The following is a 13887-nucleotide window of genomic DNA, read 5'->3' as shown; positions in this document are numbered from 1 at the left end:
GACCAGTGTATTTTGTACGGAGAACCGCGGCTCCGGGGCGCCGACAAAGCAGCCGCGCGGGGCAAAGCAGCGGCGCTGGCCGAAACAGCCGCGCTGGTGACCGTGGAGCACCTCTGCCCGCGAGTTTCCTAGTCTGTGGGCAATAAAAACGCGGCGTCCACTCACCCTCTGCGCTTTCACTGGGAGCTGCAATCCTGAGCTGTTCCTAAACGGCCATCTTGGATCAACCCCCTCAATTTTTGTATATTAATGTAAGATAAGGTTGAACTTCATTCTTTTACATGCGGGTATCCCATTTTCCCAGCACTTTTAATTGAAAAGACTGACCTTTTCCCATTGAATGGTCTTATATGTGAGAGTTAATTTCTGGGATTTCTGTTTTATTCTAGCTCCATATGTCTATTCGTATGCCTGTACCACACTCTTGATTGCTGTAGATTTATAACAAATTTCAAAATCAGGAATTGTGAGTCTTCCAGCTTTTTTGTTCCTTTTCAAGTCTGTTTTCATTATTAATAATAAAATCTTTTAATGTATATTCCAGGAAAAGTTTATGTGTTTGTTAACAATATATATCGGGTATGAAGATTTATCCCTGTGACATTCACGTTAATATTATCAGCCTAACCTGACCTGAACTATAGGCTTGGAACTGCCTACCTGACATCTCCATCATGCTTCTCAACAATAACATTTCAAAACAGAATTCTTAATTTCTTTTTGAAATTTGTTTCTCTTGCCTTCCACAGCTTAATAAATGGAATCATATACCTTTTCTCTCTTTTTTTCACCGCTGCCCCTCCCCTCCCCCCCACCGATATCCAATCCTTCAGCAAGTTCTCTCTGGTTTTTCTTCAGAAAAGAACAGGTCCCAAACGTGCCCTGCCATCCTTACTACCCTAGTCCAAGTTATAATCATCAGGTCTCCCCCAATCCCCTACCCAATATATTCTCTTCACAAAAGTCAGGACATCTGAGATAAATTCTGAAATCTTACGTTTAAGACGGTGGTCCAAGTATTCTAAGATAATTTTAAACATTTGAATTAATGCAATAATTAAAGATCCAAATGCTAGGGATCCTGTGTGATATCTGCACAAAAATAAAATGAGAATAAGTTAAAACTTTACTATTATTTAAAAGGATGCCAATTGAATATTTTTCACAATTAAAAGGTATCTGCAGAAGGATTAACAGCAAAGAGCCTTTTGCATACTCTTATTTAGACTGATAAAGATCTCCACAGAGGGTTTTAAACCATATACATCTGTCTCACCTTTCATCGACATAAATGACACTAATAGTCTATCATCATAAAATAGGATGTTTCAACTGCTCAATGGAGAGCGAAGCTAATCCTCAGTCTTTCATTTGGTGTCCTCCTCTGTCTCTTTCTTTCTCTAGTAACCTACAGCATTTAGAAGGAAATTGTCTTGGGCAGGTATTATAAAACTGTGGCTGTGAAACCAGACAAAACCAATGGGCATCTATGAATCTTGAATCATACCTTTGACCTCATTTGTACCTTGCCAGTTGAATTAATGAGCTAAGACTAAATTACAAGCACACTAAATGTAACTGAGGTGATAGGTGTAGGGTTCAACATGGAACTTACCGTATGGCTCGTCCAAATGAAGTAAAAAGTGGGTATCGTGGGATGTCATCAGGTTTTCTCATGGCCCAGTAATAAGTAGCAAATGCACCAGCAAGGGCACACTGACCCAATGCAATGACAAAGTTTATAAGCCAGAGAAAGACAAATAAGTTGTATACATGGAAAGTAGGGATGTATTGATGGTACAAGCTCTTTCCACCATAGAACGCAAAGCTACACAGAGCCCCAGGACAAGCTTTGGCAATTTCAGTTGTATTAAACATCTGCATTCAGAAAAAAGAACACAGAACATAATATTAAATGTCACTCTAAGAGAACACTTCCCTGTCTTTTCCTCTTCCCCCTAATTGCATGTTCTGTTTCTTCTCTATTATATCGTGCTATTACTCCTCTATTTTTCTATCATATCACTTTATATAATTCTCTAATGAGCTCTGGAAAACATCTAAAATGTCTCATTTTCCATTGAATGCTCATAATCTGCACCTATTCTAATCTCACATTTATCAGTGTTGTTGTTGACCATACCTACTTTGTTTGGTCTTGGGTATATGGAAGGACAGGCAAGCTCAGGAAATACAGTGCTTTCTCTCTATTCTACCCAGTGTTTTCAATACTCCTGCTAACCTGACGCACCCTCCCCTTCAGCACATAGTGGTCTCCATCAGTGCATAGGATCTCTGTTTCAGGACAATTCCCATGACAATTACAAAATGAACTGCAGCAGAATTCTATATTGAAGTAAGTAAATAAAAGAGTTTCTATATTGAAGTAAGTAACTGAAGCAAGTAAAGGTGTTTCTTACCTCTGGGTCACAGGTTTGATTTTCATGTATACAGTTCCCCTCTGGGGCTATGACTTTGTATACAGGTACCCCTGATGTCGCCAAGAAACTGAATAGACTCCATTAAGGATAAATATTGCTGGTAGATTGAAAATAAATGGACAAGAAAACAATTTACAGATAACTCAAAAGTGCATGATAAATTAACTTCCAAAATGCCAAATATTTTCATAATATTCATCTATTTTTCAGGCTTAGATTAATGTTATGTGGGCCAGCTACACTGAGTGGCCCCTTAAAAACAGTAAAATGTATAGGCGCTTTCTTGGCTTATTGCTAAGGAGTAGTATCATATGTGGAGATAAAATAAATCTATAATATGAACTATTTGAGGGGAAATTCAATCAGTAGACTGAGATGTTTTTAGAACTTGGGAAAAAAATTAGTTATTTCTGTAGGATATTTCTCATCTTCCCAGGGATAGAAAACACTGAACACGAACTCCTGGTTCATGAATAGCCATGTGAACCTGAGGTTTAGAGAGGCCAGTTTACCAAAGGATACACTGCCGTCATGACCCAGTAGCAAATGCAGATTGAGAGCAAAATGAAAGTTAAAGCTGGATAAACTAATGTACTAGGAATGTATCCAATGGCTCTGAAATAAAACAAATAGTTGAAATTCAAAATGATTGTTAAAACTAGAAATAAGCTTTAGAATGAATCAATTCAAAGAAAACTGGTAATAACCATGTACTCTTTTTTGGTGATCATTCTGGCATATTCTCAGTTGGTTTTACATTTTTGTTTATTTATTTACCTATTTTTAAAAGTAAGTTGAGGCATTTTTCCCATGCACATGTCGACTCCTGCCTAAAGTTCCGCAGATTTCCTCCCTTTGGTTACTTCTGTCTGACCCATGAAGATTTGATACATTGCAATCATGACATTTCTTCCTTTTGTTTAGATTCTTAGACTTCTAAAATTGAAGAAGACCTTGAAGATCATGTGTCACACTGTGGGAATCCCCCACTAATTCAGGAATCCCCTATACTACCTTCAGGATGTGTTCACCAGCCTTTGGTGAACATGTTGAGTGATGGGTACTTACTTTCGCATGACATGGCTTATTCTATTTTCTTATTAAGGTTATTAGAAATTTCCTTCATATTTGCCTGTTTGTAAATTATATCCTCTAACTTCTGGAGAAGAAATGACCACTTTACCATTTTTTCCACATAGCAACCCTTCAGGTAATTCCTTATTCTTTTTTCCTTTATAAAATATAATTTCTCTTTGCAGTTACATGTATTTTTAAATTACAAATTTAAATTAAATATGAAAATTTAATTTCTAAAATGCAATTTTAGAAAATATAATTATCAAGGATAATTTCTTTGATATTTTCTAATAGGACATGACTTGTGAAATGTTCACTATCTGATTGCACTACTTCTAGTGACTTCTGTTACATGACCTTTCAGCACATGACACTGGATAAACACAACACTGTTTCATATGGCCACTGAGAAATAAGGTGAAAATTTTATCACTCCTAATGCATTGACACTTAGATTCATTTTGTATTTGCTACCTTATTCCCCTCACTATTTAAGCTATACTGTTTTCTCTTTCTCCATATGCTGTTAATTATTGTATGTCCTTAGGTTTACCCTGTATTCTCATGCCTATTTGAGTCATTATCCCCCGAGCAAACCATCAACCTGTTGCAGTTTTACTGGAAGTTTAACACAAACACATATGCTCACACAAATGCACATTTAGAAGTGAAACAAGTAGAGCAAGTTACAGTGAACTGCACAATATCATACTACTTAAGAAATAAACCCAGAAAATCAGTGGTTTTCAGTGGCTAATGATAGGGCTTCAGTTATTGTGGGAAGGAGAGAGAGTTTAAGTGCTTGTTAACTATTTAAACCACTGGCTTCAGGTGGCACTATTATAATAAAATAATATGGCAATTTTGTTGAAATAATCCTTAAAGACTGTTAAAAATAATTTGGTTCTTGATCATTGACAATGTAGTTTCCATCACGCTAAGTAGAGAGCACGGGCTGTTAGCTTTAGAATAATGCTTTCCCGGTTACTTCCATGCATTATTAAAAAGTCCAGAGTATTATTCTTGAGTGACCTTTTGGAATAGTGTGGAAACTGTAGGGGTTATTTTCTCTCAGCATGAATTTCATGAAAGATTTAATGCTTATTTTGTAACTTAAATAAAATGAAAATGGCTCTGGGTTTAAAGTGTTCCTAAATTATAAGCTTTAGATATGAAATGTATAGTCTGGTGCTGCTAGAATCAATTGTCCTGTCTATTAGAAAATTTTGTCACTCAGACAGAAGTGGCAATAGCATATAACTGACTTTATAGAATTATGGTGATTTAAAGTTTTGCAAATAATCTCAACCATAAATATGAACATATGACCCAGTATGAAAATAATATAACATGTAATCTAGCTAGCTTTTATATAGCACTTTATCACTTACTTTCACACGTGTCATTCTCCTAACACATATTTGGTTTTCAAAAAATGCTAATACAAACACTAGATAGGTTTTACCCTTATTTTACCCTATGATAATTGAGGTTTGGGGATATTAAAGGACTTGTTAGTGGTGATTTTTCTAATAAGTGGCAGAGTGTGAACTTGAACAAATTTTCCTGAATGGAAAATGCTTTCTTTTAAAAGTCTTCTTAAAAGGAAAACAGGTAAGACATTTATGCAAAGGACAGTGACTGATTTTTACTGACTCATACACTTTAGCTGAGTTTCTACATTAAGGGCCTTACTTGCTTCCTTCCTTCAGCAGGATAATGGCCACTCGGATTCGATTCCTGAGGAAGATCAGCATGAGGATGACAGTCACTTCAATGATGCAGAGTATTATCACTTTGAACAGGAAAAAAAAAAAAATCAGTCTGTAATACAAGTAGATACAGAAACAAACTTTCCCTAAACGCTAGGATTGAACTTTATGATTATTTCTGATAATTCTGACATCTCATACTCTAAGCAGTGTTATCTCTCTCAAAATACCAATCTTAGAAATTAATTTTCAAAACCTCCACAAAATCCTAAGAAATCTAGATTAAAACCTTTAGCAACAGCTTGAATTTCTCTTTTGGAAAGCATTCATCCCATCCATAAAAACATTTCACACAACTTTTAGAAATTAGAAAATAGGCATGGAAGAAGGGAAGAAATGCTTTAGGAATTTCTGTTTTAGATGTTTCCACCTTTAGTTCATTGAATAAGACAATATACAGAAGACACATTGTGAGGGGTTCACATTCCTCATAGCGCCTCTTAATTGTCCTTGCTGGCTGGCAGAGCAGGTTCTTGTCCCATTTTTATTTTGCGACTCTTCACACTATGGCCACCGTTGATGGAATCAGGGTGTAAACTTAACCCAACTTGGTCAATGTAAGTATTAGAATTAAAACTAAGGGAACCTAGTTTAGTCAACTTAGTTTAGTCTTAAAGGTTATACATCTTGAATTGTGGGTTATACAAACTGTGTCAAAACCATCTTTATGTGAAATAAGTGAATCTGCAAAGAAAGAATATAAATGTATAAAGAAAGACAGCAAGGAGAAGAACTCTTCTTTTTGGGCTTCGTTTCCTGACTCCAAGTAATCTTTGAAGTCCAAGTAAACTTTTTTAAAAAAGTAAACTTTTGTTTTTAAATTATCAAACTTAAATCGATAGACTAATCTTACAGGATAAACAATAAGACAACTAGTCAAGGTTACACTTAAAAAAAAAAAAAATCCAGCAGCACAAATCTAATAGACTAAATACGTTCATCTCCTCCCAAACAGGCATTTGATTTAAAAACAGAAACCAGAACAGAGCGTACACCACAAGGAAACATGGTACTCGCATATATTGTCAAATAATTCTGCAGAACTCTTTAAGGAAAAAACGGTTCTTAGAAATTGAGAAAGCAGTAGAACCACCCAGGCTGGCAGGTCAATCTACCAAATGTTCTGCATCTGAGAGGGCTTCCGACCACCTGTAACTTCAGAAAGGCCACCAGGCACTATTATGAAGGAAATAGGTGCCGATCCTAAATGGAAATGACTTTATCACAAAGCCTTAAGACAAAGGGACCATCCTTTTCCAAGACAACAAGTGTGAACAGAGGCAAGGAGCAAGCAGCTGCCTTTCTGGTGTTTTTAGTTTGACGAGGCACTTCTATACCCTTATGGTAAATACCGCCTGCTCTGCTCTCAGTTTGCTCCAGTTTTCTTTTCTCTTCAGCTAGCTTATTTTTTTAAAATAATTGATAATTGAAGCCAAATTGCATCAATTATTATATTTCCTCAATTCTAGGACACGCCCTTAATTAAATAACTTTTTGGGAAAAGTAAAGAAAAACTTCATTAAATGTTTATTCAATAATTTGAAAATGTATCTTGATTTCAGAAATGTTAAAAAGTAAAAAAGGTATGGATCTTAAAATCAAGAATCAGAATCTGCAAGTATAAAAGGAACTTAATGGAAACTTATTTCCCACTTGTGAAGGAATTCAGTCTATAACCTCCTTGCTAGATGGTTATTTAGCTCATGCTTAAACAGTTCCAGTGATGAAGAGCTCATTATTTCATTTTATTGTTATATGACTAAAATTCTGATACATCACACATCAGTTACCATCTCCAAGTAGACGTTCACCCCAAGGTATATAAGGATCTTACTAATGTATCATCTCACTTCTACATCTTCCTTTAGTTATACTGTGTATTTACGTTTTCATGTACATTTTATTCTCTTAAAACACTAATTTAGGCCAGGCCCAGTAACTCACACCTGTAATCCCAGCACTTTGGGAGGCCGAGGCAGGTGGATCAGAAGGTCAAGAGATCAAGAACATCCTGGCCAACATGGTGAAATCCTGTCTTTACTAAAAATACAAAAATTGGCTGTGCATGGTAGCGCACACCTGTAGTCCCAGCTACTCATGAGGCTGAGGCAGGAAAATCACTTGAACCTGGGAGGTGGAGGTTGCAGTGAGCCAAGATCGTGCCACAGCACTCCAGCCTGGTGACAGAAAGAGATTCCATCTCAAAAAAAAAATTAACCCCAAATTGTGGAGTATAACCATATAATGCTAAAATTGTTATCTTCTTTGAACAAACCTACAAAGATAATACATATAAGGATCACTTTATTACATTGCACTGTTAAACTGTATATTTAACTTCTACCTTCATAAAATTGCATATTCAAAATAATTACATTAGAGAAATATAACTGTCTTTTGAACTTATATATGGTCATACACTGCATGACCATATATAACATATACAATGCCTGTCCCAATATTATAATGGAGCTGAAAAATTCCTATTGCCCAGTGGCATTGTAGTGCAATGCATTACTCATGTGTTTGGAGTGATGTTGGTGTAAACAAACCTATTGTGCTGACAGTCATATAAAAGTACAGCACATATAAGTATGTACCGCATATAATACTTGGTAACAATAATGAATATGTTGTGTTATGTATTTACTACACAATACTTTTTGTTATTTCAGAGCGTACTCTTACTACTTACTGTAAAAAAAAAAAGTTATATGTAAAACAGCTTCAGGTGGGTCTTTCAGGAATATTCCAGAAGAAGGTATTGTTACAGGAGATGACAACTCCATGTTTTTTTATTGTCCCTGAAGACCGTCCAGTGGGACAAGATGTGGAGGTGGAAGAAAGTGATACTGATGATACTGACCCTGTGTAAGTCTAGGATAATATATGTGTTTGTGTCTTCAAATTTTTTTAATTTTTTGTTTCTAATTTTTTAAATAAAATAGAGACAGGGCCTCATTATGTTGCCTAGGCTAGTCTTGAACACCTGGGCCCAAATGATCCTCCCACCTTGGCCTCTCAAAGTACTAGGATTACAGGCATGAGCCACTAAGCCTGGCCTGTGTCTCGGTTTTTAACAACACATATTAAAAGAAAAGAAAGAAACCCTTAAAAATACAAAAATAAAAAAAAATACTTACAAAAAGTAAAGAAAGAAAATGTTTTCTGTACAGCTATACAATGTGTTTGTATAAGTGTTATTATAAAAAAGTCAAAAACTAAATGTTATAAAAGAAGAGTCAAAAAGATTAAAAAATTAAAAATTTATAAAGTAAAAAAGTTACAGTAAGCTAAGGTTAGTTATTGAAGAAGGAAAGCTTTTAATACGTTTGTTGTAGCCTATGAGTACAGTGCACATAAAGTCTACAGTAGCATACAGTAATGCCCTTCACATTCACTCACCACTCACTCACAGACACCCAGAACAACTTCCAGTCCTGCAAGCTTCATTCATGGTGTACCAGTTAAAAAAATATTTTGTGGATGGCCAATTAGACACAACTCCAGCACACAACACCCAGTGAGAGAGACGAAGAAATCCAGAGATCTCCTAGCTCCAACTGAGGTACCTACCAGATGCATTTCAACGGGTCTGGTCTGACAGTGAGCAAAGCCCACTCAGGGCAGACCAAGGTGGAGAGGTCTGCTGCTTCACCCAGAAAGTGCATCTGACCAGCCAGTTGGAGGCTCCACCTCTGGCGCTCTGGTCCAGATACAGCGCCTCCCCCAAAGCCTCAGTAATACACAGAACAGGGGGTCTTTGCCAGTTAAGCACTAAGAATTACAAGTGTGGAGTTGAATAATAATCCAGGACGGTATCCTGGATTGGCGCACAGACCTAAACAGATGCATAAGCCCAAAAGGCAGCTGGAAGAGCCTGAGGACTGAGCTATCGCCCCCTCCACCCACCCGAAGAGAGAGGGAGATATAAGCGGGAGCAGCTGGGCGGGCCCCTACCCCACGACCAGAGAAAGAGGTAGCTGAAAGAGGGAGTCAGCCAGGTACAGCTAGGCAGTCCCTACCCTCCCCCACAAACCCTAGAGGGCTGAAGCTCTGACTCTAATGGGTTGTGCAGCCAGTGCCACAGTCTGAGACAAACCCTGAATGATCCAGCTCAGTGGAGGAAGGGCACAACCCACCATTAGAGGGGTGGGACTGGGCTACATGTTTTAACAAAAAACACAGGAAGCCTACGTAGCAACAGGACTGGACGGGATGGCATTCTTGACAACCCAGCAGCCCCTACAGGTCAGCTAAGAGGTGGGCCTAACCTCCCAGTATAAACAAAAGACACAGGAAGATTCCATAGTAACCTGAAGGAGTCCCTAAAAACCCACTAGCCCCTCCACAGGCAGACAAGTGACCTCATCAAGCAGCTCCCTGACACCACAGCCAGGTCAATCCACAAAGATGAGGAAAAAAACAGCGCAAATAAGATGAAACCATCAAAGACCAGAACACTTCTTCTCCCTCAAGGGATCACAACTCCTCAAGAACACAGGATCACAACGTGACCAAGAAGGAGTGTGACGAATTGACAGAAACAGGCTTCAGAAGGTGGATAATAGCAAACTTTTCTGAGCTAAAGGAACATGTACTAACTCAATGCAAAGAAACCAAAAACCCTGAAAAAAAGGTTAGACAAAATGCTAACTAGAATAACCAGCTTAGAGAAGAACATAAACGACTTGATGGTGTTGAAAAACACAGCACGAGAACTACGTGAAGCAAACACAAGTTCTAACAGCCGAATCGATTAAGCAGAAGAAAGGATATCAGAGATTGAAGATCAACCCAATGAAATAAAAAGAGAAGGCAAGACAAGAGAAAAAAAGAGTGAAAAGAAATGAACAAAGCCTCCAAGAAATATGGGATTATGTGAAAAGATCTAATCTACACTTGATTGGTGTACCTGAATATGATGGGGAGAATGAATCCAGGCTGGAAAATACGGTCCAGGATATTATCCAGGAGAACTTCCCAAGCCTAGCAAGGTGTCCCACATTCAACTTCAAGAAATATAGAGAACTCCACAAAAATATTTCTAAAGAAGAGCAACCCCAAGGCACATAATCATCAGATTCACCAGGGTTGAAATGAAGGAAAAAATGCTAAGGGCAGCCAGAGAGAAAGGTCAGGTTCCCCACAGAGGGAAGCCAATCAGACTCACAGCAGATCTCTTGGCAGAAACCCTACAAGCCAGAAGAGAGTGGGGACCAATTTTCAACATCCTTAAAGAAAAGAACTTTCAACCCAGAATCTCATATCCAGCCAACTAAGCTTTGTAAGTGAAGAAGAAATAAAATCCTTTATGGACATACAATTACTGAGAGACTTTGTCACCACCAGACCTGTCCTACAAGAGCTCCTGAAATAAACACTAAGCATGGAAAGGAACAAGTACCAGTTTTGCCAGCTGGTTTGCTTTGGCAAAAACCAAAAATGCAACGAAGAAAATGAGTCCACTAATGGGAAAGAAAACAGCCAGTAACAAAATGGCAAGATCAAATTCACACATAACAATATTAACATTGAATGTAAATGGCCTAAATGCCCCAGTCAAAAAACACAGACTGGCACACTGGATAAAAAGTCAGAGCCCATTGGTGTGCTGTATTCAGGGAACCCATCTCACATAAAAAGACACACATAGACTCAAAATAAAGGGATGGAAGATTTACCAAGCAAATGGAGAACAAAAAAAAGCAGGGGTTGCAATCCTAGTCTATGATAAAATGGACTTCAAACCAACAAAGATCAAAAGAGACAACGAAGGACACTACATAATGGTAAAAGGATCAATGCAACAGGAAGAGCTAACTAACCTAAATATATATGCCCCCAACACAGGGGCACTCAGATACATAAAGCAAGTTCTTAATGACCTAAAACAAGATTTAGACTCCCACACAATAATAGTGGGAGACTTCAACACTCCACTGTCAATATTAGACAGATCAACGAGACAGAAAATTAACGAGGATATCCAGGACTTGAATGCAGAGCTAAACCAAGTAGGCCTAATAGACATATACAGAATGCTCTACCCCAAATCCACAGAATATACATTTTTCTCAGCAACACATTGCAATTACTCTAAAATGGACCACATCATTGGAAGTAAATCACTCCTCAGCAAATGCTAAAGAATGGAAATCATAACAAACAGTCTATCAGACCACAGCACAATCAGACTAGAACTCAGGATCAAGAAACACACTCAAACCCACACAACCACTTGGAAACTGAACAACTTGCTTCCGTGTGTCAACTGGATAAACAATGAAATGAAAGCAGAAATAAAGATGTTCTTCAAAACCAACCAGAATGAAGACAAAACTTACCAGAATCTCTGGGACACCTTTAAAGCAGTGTCGAGAGGGAAATTTATAGCAATAAATGTCCACATGAGAAACAAGTAAATACCTAAAGTTGACACCGTATCATTGAAATTGAAAGAGCTAGAAGAGGAAGATCAAAAAAATTCAAAAGCTAGTAGAAGGCAAGAAATAACTAAGATCAGAGCAGAACTGAAGGAGATAGAGACACAAAAAAACCTTCCAAAAATCAATAAATCTAGGAGATGGTTTTTGAAAAGATCAACAAAATGGACTGCTGGCCAGATTAATAAAAAAGAAAAGGGTGAAAAATCAAATAGACGCAATAAAAAACTATAAAGGGGATATCACCACTGATCCCACAGAAATACAAACTACCATCAGAGATTACCACAAACATCTCTATTCACAAAAACCAGTAAACCAGGAAGAAATGGATAAATTCCTAGACACTTGTACTCTACCAAGACTAAACCAGGAGGAAGTTGAAAATCTGAATAGACCATAACAAGGGCTGAGGTAGAGGCAGCAATCAATAGCCTACCAACCAAAAGAAGTCCAGGTCCAGACAGGTTCACAGACAAATTCTTCCAGACATACAAAGAGGAGCTGGTTCCATTCCTTCTGAAACTATATCAAACAATACAAAAGGAGAGAATCCTCCCTAACTCATTTTATGAGACCAACATCATCCTGATACCAAAAACAGAGTCTCAACTAAAAGAAAACTTCAGACCAATATCCATGATGAACATAGATGCAAAAATCTTCAATAAAATACTGGCAAACAGATTGCAACAGCACATCAAAAAGCTTATCCATCACTATCAAGTAGGCTTCATCCCGGAGATGCAAGTCTAGTTCAACATATGCAAATCCATAAATGTAATCTATCACATAAATGGAACCAAAGACAAAAACCACATGATTATCTCAATAGATGCAGAGAAGGCCTTCAATAAAATTCAACAGCCCTTCATGCTAAAAACTCTCAATAAACTAGGTATTGATGCAACGTATCATAAAATGATAAAAGCTATATATGACAAACCTACAGCCAGTATCATACCGAATGGGCAAAAACTGGAAGAATTCCCTTTGAAATCAGGCACTTGACAAGGATGCCCTCTCTTACCACTCCTATTCAACATAGTATTGGAAGATCTAGCCAGAGCAATCAGGCAAGAAAAAGAAATAAAGGGTATTCAATTAGGAAAGGAGGAAGTCAAACTGTCTCTATTTGCAGCTGACATAATTGTATATCTGGAAGACCCCATCATCTCAGCCCCAAATCTTCTCAAACTGATAAGCAACTTCAGCAAAGTCTTAGGATACAAAATCAATGTGCAGAAATCACAAGCATTCATATATACCAATAATAGACAAACAGAGAGCCAAATCAAGAGCGAACTACCATTCACAACTGCTGTGAAGAGAATAAAACACCTAAGAATACAACTAACAAAGGATGTAAAAGACCTCTTCAAGAAGAACTACAAACTACTGCTCAATGAAATAAGAGAGGACACAAACAGCTGGAAAAACATTCCATGCTTATGGTTAGGAAGAATTAATATCAGGAAAATGGCCATATTGTCTAAAGTAATCCATAGATTCAAGCTATGCCCATCAAGCTACCAATGACCTTCTTCACAGAACTGGAAAAAAACACTTTAAACTTCATATGGAACCAAAAGAGAGCCCGCATAGCCAAGACATTCCAAAGCAAAAAGAACAAAGCAGAAGGCATTACACTGCCAGACTTCAAAGTGTACTACAAGGCTACAGTAAACAAAACAGCATGGTACTCGTACCAAAACAGAGACATAGACTAATGGAACAGAACAGAGGCCCCAGAAGCAACACCACACATCTACAACCATCTGATCTTTGACAAACCAAACAAAAAAAAGCAATGGGGAAAGGACTCTATGTTTAATCAATGGTGTTGGGAAAACTGGCTGGCAATGTGCAGAAAGCAGAAACTGGACCCCTACCTGACACCTTACACTAAAATTAACTCCAGATGGATTTGAGATTTAAACATAAAACCTAACACCATAAAAACACTAGAAGAAAGCGTAGGCAAAACCATCCAGGACATAGGCATAGGCAAGGAATTCATGACTAAAACACCAAAAGCAATGGCAATAAAAGCCAAGTTAGACAAATGGGATCTAATTAAAATTCAGAGCTTCTGTACAGCAAAAAAAGGAAAAAAAAAAAAGAAAGAAAAGAAAAATTGACAGTGAAAAC

At 37.6% G+C, this 13887-nt stretch overlaps 1 protein-coding gene across 4 annotated transcripts in view; it reads right to left on the bottom strand.

Annotated features, from left to right (window-relative positions):
• Positions 1–13887, bottom strand: part of SLC44A5 (solute carrier family 44 member 5) — a 418726-nt gene that overhangs the window by 28777 nt on the left and 376062 nt on the right. For all 4 annotated transcript variants that reach the window (XM_017531591.2, XM_037739634.1, XM_017531572.2 and 1 more), the window contains exons 12-16: positions 5214–5313; positions 2964–3056; positions 2421–2508; positions 1616–1878; positions 998–1092 (exon numbers count right to left, since the gene is read on the bottom strand). In XM_017531591.2, the coding sequence (XP_017387080.1) occupies positions 998–1092; positions 1616–1878; positions 2421–2508; positions 2964–3056; positions 5214–5313 (639 nt within the window). The remainder of the gene's footprint in view (positions 1–997; positions 1093–1615; positions 1879–2420; positions 2509–2963; positions 3057–5213; positions 5314–13887) is intronic.

The sequence above is a fragment of the Cebus imitator genome, unplaced genomic scaffold (genome assembly GCF_001604975.1).
Source record: "Cebus imitator isolate Cc_AM_T3 unplaced genomic scaffold, Cebus_imitator-1.0 Scaffold3, whole genome shotgun sequence".
Classification (NCBI taxonomy): Eukaryota; Metazoa; Chordata; class Mammalia; order Primates; family Cebidae; genus Cebus; species Cebus imitator.
The sequence above is the reverse complement of the archived record's forward strand: the minus strand, read 5'-3'. Positions and strand labels throughout refer to the sequence as shown.